The sequence below is a fragment of the Pagrus pagrus genome (genome assembly GCF_965226575.1).
Source record: "Pagrus pagrus genome assembly, chromosome: 20".
Taxonomy (NCBI): domain Eukaryota; kingdom Metazoa; phylum Chordata; class Actinopteri; order Spariformes; family Sparidae; genus Pagrus; species Pagrus pagrus.
This window is the reverse complement of record NC_140207.1, coordinates 17,382,341-17,396,515: the sequence shown is the minus strand read 5'-3', so window position 1 is coordinate 17,396,515 and position 14,175 is coordinate 17,382,341. Positions and strand designations below refer to the sequence as shown.

Sequence of the window (14,175 nt, the reverse complement as noted above, 5' to 3'; positions counted from 1 at the left end):
CCACCAGCAGGTGTTTTGAGTTTACTCCTGCTTTGTTCCAGCTCATTCCCTGCTGTACCACCCGTGGCTCAAGCTCCCAGACTGGCAGTGCAGGCTATTGTCTTATTAGTACAGGGAGCAACGGTTTGAACTATTCCACTCTTGTCATGTTGAAACATGAAGAGCAACTCTGTTTTCATTTTGTGGTTTGGATTCTGTTGTTGGGAGTTGCCGCATGAGTTTTTATTATTATCTCACCGTGCAGGCCACTACTTTTTTTTTTTTTTCTTTGTCGTGTGGTGACTCACACTCGAAGTCATTACCTTTCATCCTTTCCAAATACAGTAAAAAAGGAACAAAGTGGTGCTTTCAAGTTGTATTTATTCTGTATTCCACTCATGTTGCATGGAGAATAAAGAAACTAAAACACTACTACAACTAAATCATGTCCTTGAAGATCCTGTTAAAAGCTTCACTCTTCTTCATGACCTTTCTGTAAAAAGAAAAAAATCCAATCAGAACTTTTTATCCCTGACAAATTATTAGCGTTACTCACTGTGCATCGCATCATTCTGAATGTTTACTGACCTTGGCACCAGAGTCACGGCTCTTTGCTCTCAGCTTGTTGACCTGAGTCTCTGCGATGTCGGCCCTCTCCTCGGCTTCCTCGAGCTCATGCTGTAACTTGCGCAGCTTGCCCAGATTTGTATTGGACTGTTCCTCCTATAAAAATCAACATCAGAGAATGGAAAAGAGCAGCTGCAGCACAGTTACTGATAAAAAGGCAAATGGACTATATTCTAGTAAATGAAGGTGCAGTATTTTGGCTTACAGCCTCCTCTGCATTCCGCTTGTAGGATTTAACTTTCAGTTGCAGCTTGTCCACCAGGTCCTGCAGACGGCTCATATTCTTTCTATCCTCCTCCGTCTGTTAAATTGGAAAATATTGCTTGTTAAGGCATTACTTTTTATCATTTGGTGAATGTTTATGACAGAGTCTGTAGAGTATACCTGATAGGTGAGCTCTTTGATGCGCCTCTCATACTTGCGTACACCTTTCACTGCGTCACTGCTTCTCTTTTGCTCCAGATCCACCTCATTCTCCAACTCTCTCACCTTGAAAAGAACAGTTATGGACGCAGCTTCTGTTAATGCCATCGAAACCTGTATTGTGCACTTTACTGCCAGGCAACACAGTGGAGGTTAGAAATACTCACCCTGGCCTCCAGCTTCTGGACCTGCTTCTTGCCACCTTTCATGGCTATTTGCTCAGCTTCATCCAGACGGTGCTGCAGGTCTTTGATGGTTTGTTCCATGTTTTTCTTCATACGCTCCAGGTGAGCGCTGGTGTCCTGTTCCTTCTTCAGCTCCTCTGCCATCATGGCAGCATCAGTAATGGCCTTCTTCGCTTTCTCCTCAGCGTTTCTGCACTCCTGCACCGCCTCCTCCACCTCATTCTGAAGCTGAGCTGTGTCGCTTTCAAGCTTCTTCTTCTGGTTCAGCAGGCTGGTGTTCTGCAAATTGTTTTACAGTGAGCACATAAATAACTTGGACATAATGGCATATTATCATACTGTACAGTGATAACAGTTTGGACATACCTGAGAGTGAAGCAGCTGAACTCTCTCACTGACATCCAGCAGTTCCTGCTCCGCCAGTTTACGACCTCTCTCGGTCTGCTCCACCACAGACCTCAGCTCATCAAGTTCAGCCTGCAGCAGGTTGTTACGTCTCTCCACCATGGCAATGTTCTCCTTCAGATCATCATTGGCACGGAGAGTATCATCCAGCTGCAGCTGAGCTTCCTGTTTAGAAAGATTTTTTTTTTTATTCAGAACATCTAAACTGAATATGCTGTTTACATGAACCGTTTTAAATTCTGAATATAGTAAAATTCTGAATTTTAGTGTATAGTATATTAGTGTATGTAGACATTGATCAGAATTAGGCCTACCTTCAGGTGAGCATGGACTCCCTTGAGCTGCTTCTGAGCCTCTGCTGCCTGCCTGTTGGCACAGCTCAGCTGGATCTCCATCTCATTGAGATCTCCCTCCATCTTCTTCTTCACTCTGAGAGCCTCGTTTCTGCTGCGAGTCTCAGCCTCCAGGGAGCTCTGCAGAGTGTCCGTCACTCTCTGATGATTACGCTTGGCCTGCTCCATCTCCTCTTCCTTCTCAGCCAGCTTCCTCTCAATCTCAGCCTTCACCTGGTTGAACTCGAGCTGAACTCGGAGGATCTTACCCTCCTCATGCTCCAGAGAGGCCTGTTAAAAAAAATAAATCTGTGTATGTCTTTCACGGCATCAGAAATTCCATCATATTGATCAATGAAACAATGGCACGTTCAATAGACGACAGTATTTTTGTTCACCTCAGCTTCCTCCAGAGCAGATTGTATCTCAGTCTTCTCCTGCTCCAGCTGTTTGCGGATCTTCTCCAGCTCATGGATGCTCTTTCCTCCCTCACTAAGTTGCTCAGTCAGGTCAGAAATTTCCTCTGTTTGGTCATATTCATTTTATTTATGTTTTCCCAACCTCACAATTGTATTCAGTATATATTCAAAGATAAATTGTGTTTTATTATATCTTCCTACCTTGGATATTCTTATTTTCTCGTTTCATGGTCTCCAGATGATCCAGAGATTCTTCATAGGAGTTCTTCAGTTTGAAGAGCTCAGTGCTGAGGGAACGAGCCTCTTTCTGGGCACCTTCCAGTTCAGTCTGGGACTCCTCATACTTCTGCTTCCACTCAGCAAGGACCTGGTTTAATAAAATATTCAGTAGTATATTTTTAGATTAGATTAGATTGGGTAATTAAATCACCCATTCACATTTTCCCTCAAGTGCTGTTTTTCCTGTCCTCCATTACCTTGTCAAAGTTTCTTTGTTTCTTGTCCAGAGCTGCAGCAGCAGCATTCGATCTCTCCACATCCACCATGAGATCTTCAATCTCACCCTGAAGCCTGTGTTTGGTTTTCTCCAGGGAGGAACATTTAGCATTAGCAGCTTCAACAGCTTCTTCTGCATCCTGCAGGCGCTGGGCCAATTTCTTCCTATTTGACAAGGACATGATAATTACAATAGTTATCAATCCTTCTCAAAAACATCTATGTGCTGTTGAAGAGGAGGCAACTGTTCTTACTTTGCTTCCTCCAGCTCCTCTGTCCTTTGGATGGCATCAGTTTCATACTTGGTTCTCCACTGGGCCACCTCAGAGTTGGCCTTGGACATGCTGCGTTGGAGCTCAGCTTTGGCCTCTTGCTCCTCCTCAAACTGCTCCCTCAACAAATCACAGTCATGGCGTGCAGACTGCACTGCATGGGCAAGTGCATTCTTGGCCTGGAAGGAGATAGTAAATGCTGTCATAAAATGATCTATCTTTCTATCTGGAAACTTCATTCATTGTAATTTGAGATACCTTGACTTCCTCCTCCAGTTGTCTCTTGAGGTCTTCAATCTGCTGAGTGTAGGACTGCTTCCCTCTGGTCAGCTGAGAGATCAATGAGTCCTTCTCCTCCAGCTGCCTGGAAAACTCACCTTTAAAAAATAAATGTTTGTAAGCCCCCAGATCAAGCTTTAATTGGTGTTATATATCAGTTTGCAGCTTGTAATTTTAGATTTTTTTTTTTAAATATGCCTGTCTTCGACTTAGCGTGATACTAAATGTCACGTATTCAGTATCAGTAGCAGTGTAAAACACTCACTAAAATGTTAAGTGTATGTTAAACCGATTACCATTTTCAGTTTGAAGCTTTGCTTTCTGCATTGTGAAGTCATTGATGATACGCTGGCCCTCCTCGGCTTTCGTCTTGTATTCAGTCATTTGATCCTCCAGTGTGCGGCACATTTTCTCCAGGTTGGCCTGATTTAAATTACATTTTCATATTGATATTAGTCGTAGAATGTATATGACCAAAGCAATATTTTCTGTATGTTATCATCTTTTAAATAACATAATATTTTAGGACATACATTTACTAGCCTTCTCTTTGGAGAGTTAAAGCAACATTATGTAGGAATTGGTATTTTGAGTGAACTGACAATGTCATCTCTGTAAGGTTGCCAGGAGCTAATGCCAGCAACCACTTAGCTATATTTAGCGCAAATACAGGAAACAGGAAAACAGCCAGACTGGCTCTCGCCAAACAAAGTCTGCATACTTGCACCATTAATTGTGCTAAGTGACGAGATGCTGACACGTATTTACCATGCAGACATGTAGCAATCTGCTCATCTAACTCTTGGCAAGAAAGCAAATACAGCATATTTCACAAAATGCTAAATACTTAATATGCATTCAATGAAGACTGATTTTGTCTTACTTTAAGTTTGACGATCTGCTCCATGTTGGAGACCACATCATCCAGCTCCAGTCTGAGCTCGCTCTTCTCTTTCTCCAGCTTCTGTTTGACTCTCTGCAGGTTGTCAATCTGCTCTCCCAAGTCTGCCACGCTATCTGCATTCTTCTTTCTCAGTGTAGCAGCGGTGGCTTCATGCTGCAGAGTGGCCTCTTCAAGGTCTCTACGCATCTTCTGAAACTCAGCCTCCCTCTTCTTGTTCATCTCGATCTGGGCAGAAGTGGCCCCTCCGGCCTCCTCCAGCCTTTCGCTGATCTCCTCCAGCTCTCTGGCCAAGTCAGCCCTCTGCTTCTCCACCTTGGCTCTGGCAGCTCGCTCTGCTTCCAGCTCTTCCTCCAGCTCTTCAATACGGGCCTTGATGACATTTATTAGATGATCATACATTGTGAGGAGCAATTCCCATAATGAAAAGATGATAACACGACAAATGAAACCTGTTTGAGCATTTACCTGTAACTCCTTCAGTTTCTTCTGGAGTTGAGAACTTATGGCTTGTTCATCCTCAATCTTACCCAGCTGCTGGCTGATTTCAAAGTCTTTCCTACAATTAATGACAAAATGGTTTGCATTAGTAATCAGCTTTTTGTAGCATAATGGGCATCGTGTTTGTTTGAAAAAGATTATTTTTTACTTTTTGAGTTTTTCCTCAAGCTGCTGCTTGTCATTCTCCAGGTCCATCACACTTTCTTGGGTTAACTTTAAGTCCCCCTCCAATTTTCTCTTGGCTCTTTCCAGATCCATCCTTACTTTCTTCTCTTGCTCCAGTGATCCTTCAAGCTAACAGACAAAACATCCCAAACATTTGCTCTCTGCGTTGTGTTTCCAGAAGGTGAGATTTAGTCTCAAATACTGTACTTACATCATCAACTTGCTGTTCCAGCTTGGCTTTGGCCTTGGTCAGAGTGTTGACTTTGTCCTCCTCACTCTGCAGGTCGTCCAGTGTTTGCTGATGAGCCTCCTGAAGAGCTTTCTTCTCTTTGGTCAGCTTAGCAATGATTTCATCCAAAGCTGCCATCTCTTCAGTCAGGTTTTTAACCTTAGAAAGCAGATCACAGCTGGTGTGAAGTCAGGTATTTAGAAAGATCCTTAATGAATACATGTAACAGGTTTTTGAACTTGCAATAACTGTTTTTGTTGGCAACCTGTTAGCAACTGTGATCAACACATTGAAATATCATTACCTTTTAGGTTGACATGGCTAACTTGTTAGCATACAGTTGCAGACACAAAGCACCATTAACACTCATTTAGAGACATGTTTTGGCCACCTGTTAAACTCCCAGTTTTTCCAGCGAGTAGCAAACCGCCTGTATGCTGACGATGTTTAAACGTTCCTGAGAACTGCAAGGTCAGGAGATAATTCTCTAAGGGTTTGGTGTACTAAGAACAACCTCTCTAGCCGTTTAACATTAGCATAATAGGTACATTCATTACCTTGTTCTCTGTGGCATGCTTTTCCTTCTCCACTTTAGCCAGAGTCAGCTCCAGATCATCAATGTCCTTCTTGAGTTCTGAACATTCGTCCTCCAGCTTCCTCTTCTTGGCAGTCAGCTCTGCATTCATCTCCTCTTCATCTTCCAACCTCTCTGTCAGCTCTTTGGATTTGGCCTCAAGTTGGATCTTACTCTTGATCAGACCCTCACAGCGCTCCTCAGCATCTGTGAGATTGTCTTGTTCCTGCAGATGGAACATTGTGTTATTTATCACATTTTTACAAGTATACATTTGTCAGTTTGAGGTAGAGCGAATGACTGATCTTACAGATTGGACTTGAAGCTGCAGGTCATTCTTTTCTTGGAGAAGAGTGACCATCTTTTCCTCCAGCTCTTTCTTGCGTGCCTCAGATTTAGCATAAGCCTCTTTCAGCCTTGTGAACTCCTCCTTCATGTTTGCCATCTCCTTCTCAGTCTCAGCTGATTTCAGCAGAGGTTTGATCTTGAAGTACATCTTCATCCAGGGCCAATTCTTGACACCCATGAAGGCACGGATGTTCCACTGGATCACCAGTAAGGAATCCCTGAAGATAAAATCAGTCAGCTTGAATCCTTTTTTCTGTACCTTGCCTTTTTTTACATCAAATGTTAAAAGTAATGCTCTAACCTGCGCTCAACAATTTTCTGGAACTCAATCCTGGCAAGTAGTCCTCTGGATCTCGCTTGAATACCAGTAATGATGAGAGCGAGACGATCGTCTCTCATCTCCTCAAGAACACCCAGTAGACCAGCTTTGAAGAACACCTGAAATTGACAGAAAGTTTTTCTTAACCTTACCTTAGGGCAGATATTAATTTCAAAATTGAACCCTTCTTTTTTGCAGAAACAGAACCAACCTTTGTGTGACCCAGTTTATACTGCTCATGGTCAATATCCAAAGAGCCCAACAGTTTTTCTGCTGCTTTCTTGTTGTCAATGAACTGTCCCTCTGGGATAGCATTAGGATTCAGGATGCGATATCTGAAATGATACAACAATAACAATGACTTTGCAAATAAACCCGAAGAACATATCATGGGCCACGCCACTACAGATCCTACAACATCCTCCCTAGCACGTCCAGCCTTTTCTGTTGGTGTCTGGCAGACACAACAGCATTCCCAAGTAAAGGGGATAGCTGGAGGATCTCATGAGTTGCTGTGCAAAGGTCCTTGGGGAGGGGCACTACTGGTGGTGAGGACAATAACAGATGCCACCTGCACAGGGTTTATCACCAGCAACAACTTCATCCAACAAGAAAGGACACCAGCTTTGTTAAAGAAAGGGCAAACCTTCTTGGAAGGCAGCTCTAGTTTCCAAATACCATCTCAAAGACTACATTGAGGTAAGACATGGTCCTTACTCTCCAAACAGCAAGGCAGGTTGTCCTGCTGGAATTGACTGTCCTCTGGGAATACTGGATAACAGACTGGGGGGGGTTTGGCTGTTGGCCAGGGAGCTTGAAATACCTGCATAGAGACTACCTGAAGAAGCCTTTGCAGCCAATTTGCCAAATTGGCACACATTTGGGACACCATCCTTGGCTTTTGCAAACAGGACGACTCTCAAACAGCCATCAGGAACATCACTGATACCACAAATGAGGCAACAAGACGACAATGGTTCATAAGAGGTGATCGATGGACCACACAAACAACTTGGACACAATTTGGGGCCTGATCAATCCTTGCCTGACAAGATAATATCTCTGATCACTCTATCCAAGCACATTGCATGATTTGTGAATAAGCAATAAATAAACATTGCTTGACTTGCCTTTGTTTGAAGTCTCCATACTGGATCCTGTTGGGGAATCCCTTCCTGCAGATCCTGATGCCCTCCAGCACACCGTTACAGCGCAGCTGGTGCATGACCAGAGGATTCTCCATCGCCCCAGGAGTCTTGGTCTCATTGGGGATGAGGCAGCGCACAAAATGGGGATGAGTTGACCTGAGGTTGGTCATCAGCTTGTTCAAGTTCTCCTGTAAATCAAGACTATAAATATCAACAGGTTCCATGTACCAAACTTAACATATACTCAACTTAAGACATATTTTACCCTGTGCAGTGCTGACACAGTCTGGAAGGAAGAACCTTTCTTCTTTCCTCCCTTTCCTCCCTTGCCTGAATCAGCTGTGTGGAAGATATAAATATGTAAGTCCAACTTTTTTATTTCTTTCCTTCTTGTTATCCTGCATAATTTACGGCTGAATAATCAGTATGGTCAAAGACCCCTTACCTGATTCTGCACCAGCATATCCAGCAAACAGGACACCCAGTAACTTCAGGTTGGACTTTTGAAACAGTCCAACTACGGTCTCATTCAGTGGGTCCTTGTTCTTCACAAGCCAGTTACCGATGTTGTAGTCAACAGTACCAGCATAGTGAACTAGGGAGAAATGAGCTTCTGGTTTCCCCTTAACAACCCTAGGCTTTTGGAAGTTGGGACTTTTACCCAGGTGGTTGTCATACAGTTTGGCTTTAAATGTTGCATCACTGGCTTTTGGGAACATGCACTCCTCTTCGAGGATGGACATGATGCCCATGGGCTAAAGGAAGGAATTGACTAGAATTAATCACAGGTAAACATGCCGGTTTGTCACAATAATTCTGAAATCAGATTAACTCAGTACTAACCTTCTCAATGAGTTCAATGCAGGCTGCCAAGTCCATGCCAAAGTCAATGAACTCCCACACGATGCCCTCTTTCTTGTACTCTTCTTGTTCCAGCACAAACATGTGGTGGTTGAAGAACTGCTGCAGCTTCTCATTGGTGTAGTTGATGCACAGTTGCTCAAAGGTGTTGAACTAGGAAGGTCATTCAATGAGAGAAGTTAGTTAAAGGCCTGATTTTTACCCCAACCCCACATTTTCAAGTGCCCCCTTGCCGCTTAGAACAGAGTTACAAGAGGGAACGGTTGAAAAGGACAACCCTTCAAGACCTGCATATGTCATCAGTTGTTGTCGATGGTGTTTATGTAAACAGAAGCAACCGGACATTTCCAGTACGCCATCTTCAGCTGTGGTGACTTGTCATGCATTACTATGGTAATCCTGGTTTTAGCACGATGCCATTTGCTATTCATCTGGTGGAGATAGTAAAGCATGGACGCTTGCAATTCATTAAAAAACTTCACGCTATCAATCAAGTCAGTTATCGAATAAAAAGAACGCTGCTTCATTACCTGGCCAACCCCTGTTCCTACACTTCCAGACTGCACTGATATTTGAGGAGCCGTACCAAGTACAGCAATTTAGCAACTAGACTTCAGTCAAGGTTCAAAGGATTGGAGTGCCACTTTGAAATATGACATGACATGAGTACACTAGTAGCATTTGTTTTATGCTTGTTAGAAAGAAAGGAACCATAATATATTAAAAAGACAGAGAGTTCTCATAAGCCTTGGTTTGAATTGTGCTTAATAAAAAATTGCATGTGGAGGGCCATGTAGCACTACCACTTCACCCAACCCTCTATCCCAACAAGAACTGGGACACCCTATGCCAAAATGTAGGTGTTGAACTAACTAGGAGGAGCAAGGGGTGTATATCATATATTGTGTCGTCACATGTCCATAAAATCATTCATACTCACATCAAAGATCTCAAATCCAGCAATGTCCAGCACACCAATGAAGTACTGGCGGGGTTGCTTGGTATCCAGAGAGTGGTTGATTCTCACCACCATCCACAAGAACATTTTCTCATACACTGACTTGGACAGTGCACCAATAGAGTAGTAGACCTAGATAATTGCAGAAAATCAATGATATTAAACATTAACTCACTTTATTCTTCAAACCCCCAATGGATTTCAGTGCACTGCCTCCATTTTCAACTTACTTGCTGCACATTCTGACCTTTGGTGACCCACTCGTTGCCTACTTTCACTCTCGGGTGACACAGGCCCTTGATGAGGTCAGCAGAGTTCAAGCCCATCAGATATGCAACTTTGTCCACATCTGTATATGGATTTTGAGTAGGAAAAGCATTTATTAAGTTATATCTGTCAAAAAGTTTCAGATTGGTTGCAGTTACACTCTTGATTTAAGAGAATAGAAGTAAACTAATATTTATTATCCTGATAATGTTTTACCCTCTGTGCCATCAGGCTCTGCTTGCTCTTCCCTCTGCTTCTGTTTGAACTTCATGTTTCCATAATGCATAATGGCACCAGTCAGCTTGTAAATGCCATTCTTCTCCTCTTGGGTGAAACCCAGGACATCAAAAGCATCCTTAAACATTGAAATTAAATTTGAGTTAGTTGTGAAGTATGTGTGTTTGTTTTAAAGTTGCGATATGTAAGAATTGGCCCTGTGTCTAATTTGTACACCAAACAGGAGCCAAACTGAGTAAGAAACCACCTCAGTGTTTTTGGACTGATGTTAGACTGGACTCTACAGTGACTCACTATCACCTCTCATGGTAGTAGGTGGTATTACAAGACAGGACAGGCTGGACAACACTGAAGCAAACTGGCTAGTATGCTAACTCCAACAGATATCTCTGCAACACAATACAACATAGATGTCTGTGACATAACATCATAATGGTTGTTTCTTTAGATTCTGTTGACAATTGTATTTATTTATTAACTCAAATCTTGCTTGTCTTGGGGGACAAGCTGGAGCATGCAGGGGTAGACCAACACCTCACGTCCTGGATTCTCGATTACCTCACCAACTGGCCACAGTATGTGAGGATTCGGGACTGTGTGTCAGACACAGTTGTCTGCAGTACGGGGGCCCCACAGGGAACAGTCATGGCCCCTTTCCTGTTCACCCTGTACACCGCAGACTTCACCCCACAGCCATCTACAAAAGTTCTGTGACGACTCTGCTATCATCGGCCTCACCAGGGACGGGGACGACAGAGCCTACAGAGAACTTATTAAGGACTTTGTGGACTGGTGCCAGTGGAACCACCTCCAGCTCAGCGCCGGGAAGACCAAAGAGCTGTTGGTGGATTTCCGCAGGCGCAAACAACCCTGCACACAGGTGAACATCCTGGGAATGGACTGAGATGGTGACATCTTACAAGTACCTGGGAGTTCACATGAACAATAAACTGGACTGGTCTCATCACACTGCAGCAACATATAAAAAAGGTCAGAGCTGACTCCATCTGCTGAGGAAGCTCACTTTGGGGTGCAAGGGGCACTCCTGACTTCTTTCTATGGCTGTGGTGGCATCAGCCATTTTCTATTGAGTAGTCTGCTGGATTAGCAGCGTCTCGGCAGCAGGCAGGAAGAGACTTGATAAACTTATCAAGAAGGCCAGCTCCATCCTGGGATGCCCTCTTGACCCAGTGCAGGTGGTGGGAGACAGCAGGATGATGGACAAGCTGTCATCGCTGCTGGTGAAGGAGTCCCACCCCCTGCAGGTCACTTTCACAGCACTGGGCAGCTCCTTCAGCAACAGACTGATACACCCTAAGTGTGTGAAGGAGAGGTATCGCAGGTCCTTCCTTCCTGCTGCTGTCAGACTCTACAATTAGCACTGCTCCCGAATGACCTCAATCTGTACCCTGCAATGTGCAATACAACTATACTATCTGGTCAATTTTCTTAATACCCATATTTATTATTTATTATTTATTATTTGTTTTGTAAATAAAAATTCACTGCTGTTAATTTTGTACAATATCATGTTTATATGTATATACAAGTCTATTCTAGTTCTTACCTTTTTAATTATATTGTTATTTTTGGCTATTGTTGTTTTTTGTAATATTCTGTCCTTTGGCTGCTGTGGAAAGCAAATTTCCCCGTTGTGGGACAACAAAGAAATTCTGATTCTGATTCTTCTTCAACAGGCTGCCTGTTTCACTTACATCAGTAGCCATCAGCTCTTCTGAATCATTGATGGAAGCTACGGTTGTCTCTCCTTGGGAGATGAAGGAGTAGTCATAGGGGTTGTTGGTGATGAGCAGCATTTCTGTTAAAGAAAGACAAATTTCAGTCTGTTTGTATAGGACATGTCTTAAGGCTGAAATATAATCTGTGTTTCATCCGGCGCTCACCCAGCAGTTCTGGTTTCTGTTGGGACAGAATCTGGTAGAAGATGTGGTAGTCTCTCTCAGCCTTGAGCTGATAGGTGACACGAGATTTCTCCAGCAGATCTGACAAAATATAATTGGTCTTAAAGTTTATTTCTGATCTATAAAAACTTTTTTCCTACCTTAAATTATTTATGTACTGTGAACTTACAAGTTTCAATATCAGCTGAAGACAGTTTCCCACTGACTCCAAAATGGATTCGAATGAATTTACCCTGTGATGAGAAAATGTTGTTTGTATCGTCCGTGAAACACAGTCACATCTGCACATGTACTCTTTGAAACCAAACGTACAAATCTGGAGGAGTTGTCATTTCTGATGGTCTTGGCATTTCCAAAGGCCTCCAGAGCAGGATTGGCCTGGATGATTTGATCCTCCAGGGTGCCCTGCAAGTTTAATGGGTGCCAAAATTTAGGTCACAGAAGTAAATTTATTATGTATATTATAATTCACTTATAAAAGAAAATGGTTGAAACCAACCTTTTTCTCTTGAGCAGCATCCTTCTTGCCAGAAACAGCTGCGATGCTGGCAAAGTACTGGATGACTCTCTTGGTGTTCACAGTCTTTCCTGCACCAGATTCTCCACTGAGAGTGAAAACAATCGTGAACCGAACACATCGTGGAGACAAAACATAAACTCTGCTCATTCAACCAGATTCAAATATAACTTCTATGAATTACTTACGTGATAAGAATTGACTGATTTTCTCTATCTGTAAGATTTAAGACAATGTTAAGTATTAGGACATTTTTCTTTTAATGTTTTGAGTCATGTCAGTGTTGACAAAGAGCTGAACTCACCTGACAGCATGTACTGGTAGGCATTGTCAGAGATGGAGTAGATGTGAGGAGGAGCTTCACTCCTCTTCTTTCCTCTGTAGGCATTGACCACCGCCTTATCGTACACTGGCAGCCACTTGTAGGGGTTGACAGTAACGCAGAACAGCCCTGAGTAGGTCTGTGGACAAAGATACAAGTCTGTTTATATTGGACTAAAGATTTCTCACAGTGAAGACGAGTAGATTTGTGATCTTTACTCACGTAGATCATCCATGCTGCGTAACGCTCTTTGAGGTTAAACAGCACAGCAGGTTCATGGAGGAAGGTGAACATCGCCATGTCCTCAATTTTATCGAACTTTGGCGGGTTCTGAGGGTGGATATCAGCCTCCTTATGGGTGACAGTCTGAAACAATTTACCACAGAGAATATCTCAGTATAAATTGTTGTAAAAGTCATCAAAGCTGTTAGTTTGACTGCTGTGTCACAACCACTTTCCCACTTCCATTAGTCAGTGTAAATCTGACTTACTTTTCCAGCCTCAGTTTCAACGGTGACTTTGTCGCCATCTCTGCTGGTGACTTTGGCTTTAATGTACTCCACCTCAGGGTCGGGCACAAAACACTGCCTCTTTATGTCAAAGGGGCGAGTCTGTGCCTCCAGACGCTCCTTGTCCGACTTTCTCAGGAAGGAAGCGGCAGTCCCGAATTCTGCCATGAGAGCGTCACCCATCTTGAAAGCTGTCAACCAGGAACTTGGTTTGAAAGCATTCTAATACATGGCCCCTGGAGTAGCACTGATTCATTGTAAGTTTATGATTTAATACATTTGTACAGTATGCACAGAAAAATTTACAGAAAATCAAAGGAATTATTGTAGTTAAGTAATTTAAGTAAGTAGAAAAGAAGCCTCTGAAATTAAATAACCAATGTTTTACAATGCAAATATATCAGCTGTCTTTATGTTTTTAAATGTATTTTTAAAAAGTTATCTTGATGAGTAATTCACAGAGGGTTTACAAACTACCAGAAGACAAACTAATGTTTTGAGTGTATTAATCATCATATATATATTTTTTTTTTGATAAACAAAGAGCATTGAGCTACTTACTTGTTTCCTCTCCCCCTTGATTGATCTGGTTTAGTGGATCTTTAGAAAGAAATAACAAAAAGGTGTTGTATTTTCAATTCAATAAGTGACATTGTTAAGTCACGTGTAAAATATATGTATATTTACCTGTAGGTGCTGTGTTCCTGTCTCTCCTCCTCTTCTCGAACCCCTCTTTATATACTGTTCATCCAGGAGGCAGAGCACAGCTGCCCTAAAAGGTATTAGCAAAAAAACAAAGGACACTGATCAGAAAAGGAGGATCTGTATTTGGAGATAAAGGAGTGGACAACAATAACTCTCATGTCATCATTGGTCAGTCTATTAAAACTTGTGATCTGGTCTTTGATCAGCGTCTATTTTTGTTTTGTCCTTCAAGTGGCAGCACATTTTAAATATAAAACATATGTATCTTTTTATTTT

General features: G+C 42.6%; 1 protein-coding gene across 1 annotated transcript; it reads right to left on the bottom strand.

The window, feature by feature from the left end:
* Positions 1-343: 343 nt before the first annotated feature.
* Positions 344-13,893, bottom strand: LOC311249254 (myosin-6-like). The gene is made up of 39 exons (XM_084340145.1): positions 13,882-13,893; positions 13,756-13,794; positions 13,177-13,385; positions 12,908-13,051; positions 12,668-12,824; positions 12,552-12,579; positions 12,346-12,451; positions 12,159-12,251; positions 12,016-12,079; positions 11,829-11,927; positions 11,640-11,743; positions 9,904-10,042; positions 9,651-9,769; positions 9,403-9,552; positions 8,445-8,615; positions 8,047-8,356; positions 7,867-7,940; positions 7,584-7,789; positions 6,665-6,788; positions 6,436-6,572; positions 6,097-6,352; positions 5,770-6,012; positions 5,195-5,371; positions 4,967-5,112; positions 4,786-4,876; positions 4,300-4,689; positions 3,713-3,839; positions 3,396-3,514; positions 3,120-3,316; positions 2,847-3,030; positions 2,572-2,737; positions 2,350-2,474; positions 1,934-2,242; positions 1,581-1,784; positions 1,197-1,493; positions 991-1,095; positions 812-907; positions 568-702; positions 344-472 (listed from the first exon to the last, which is right to left on the bottom strand). Exons 3-39 carry the CDS (start codon positions 13,375-13,377, stop codon positions 452-454), a joined length of 5,814 nt encoding a protein of 1,937 aa, XP_084196271.1. The 5' UTR covers positions 13,378-13,385; positions 13,756-13,794; positions 13,882-13,893; the 3' UTR covers positions 344-451.
* Positions 13,894-14,175: the final 282 nt, after the last annotated feature.

Bases quoted from the DNA above. Each gene is read 5' to 3' on its own strand.
- LOC311249254 (XM_084340145.1), bottom strand. From the start codon at position 13,377: ATGGGTGACGCTCTCATGGCAGAATTCGGGACTGCCGCTTCCTTCCTG. The intron at 12,452-12,551 runs GTAAGTAATTCA...TTTCACTCTCAG, and splicing joins AATCAGTCAATTCTTATCAC to TGGAGAATCTGGTGCAGGAA. The intron at 1,494-1,580 runs GTATGTCCAAAC...AACAATTTGCAG, and splicing joins TTCAGCTGCTTCACTCTCAG to AACACCAGCCTGCTGAACCA.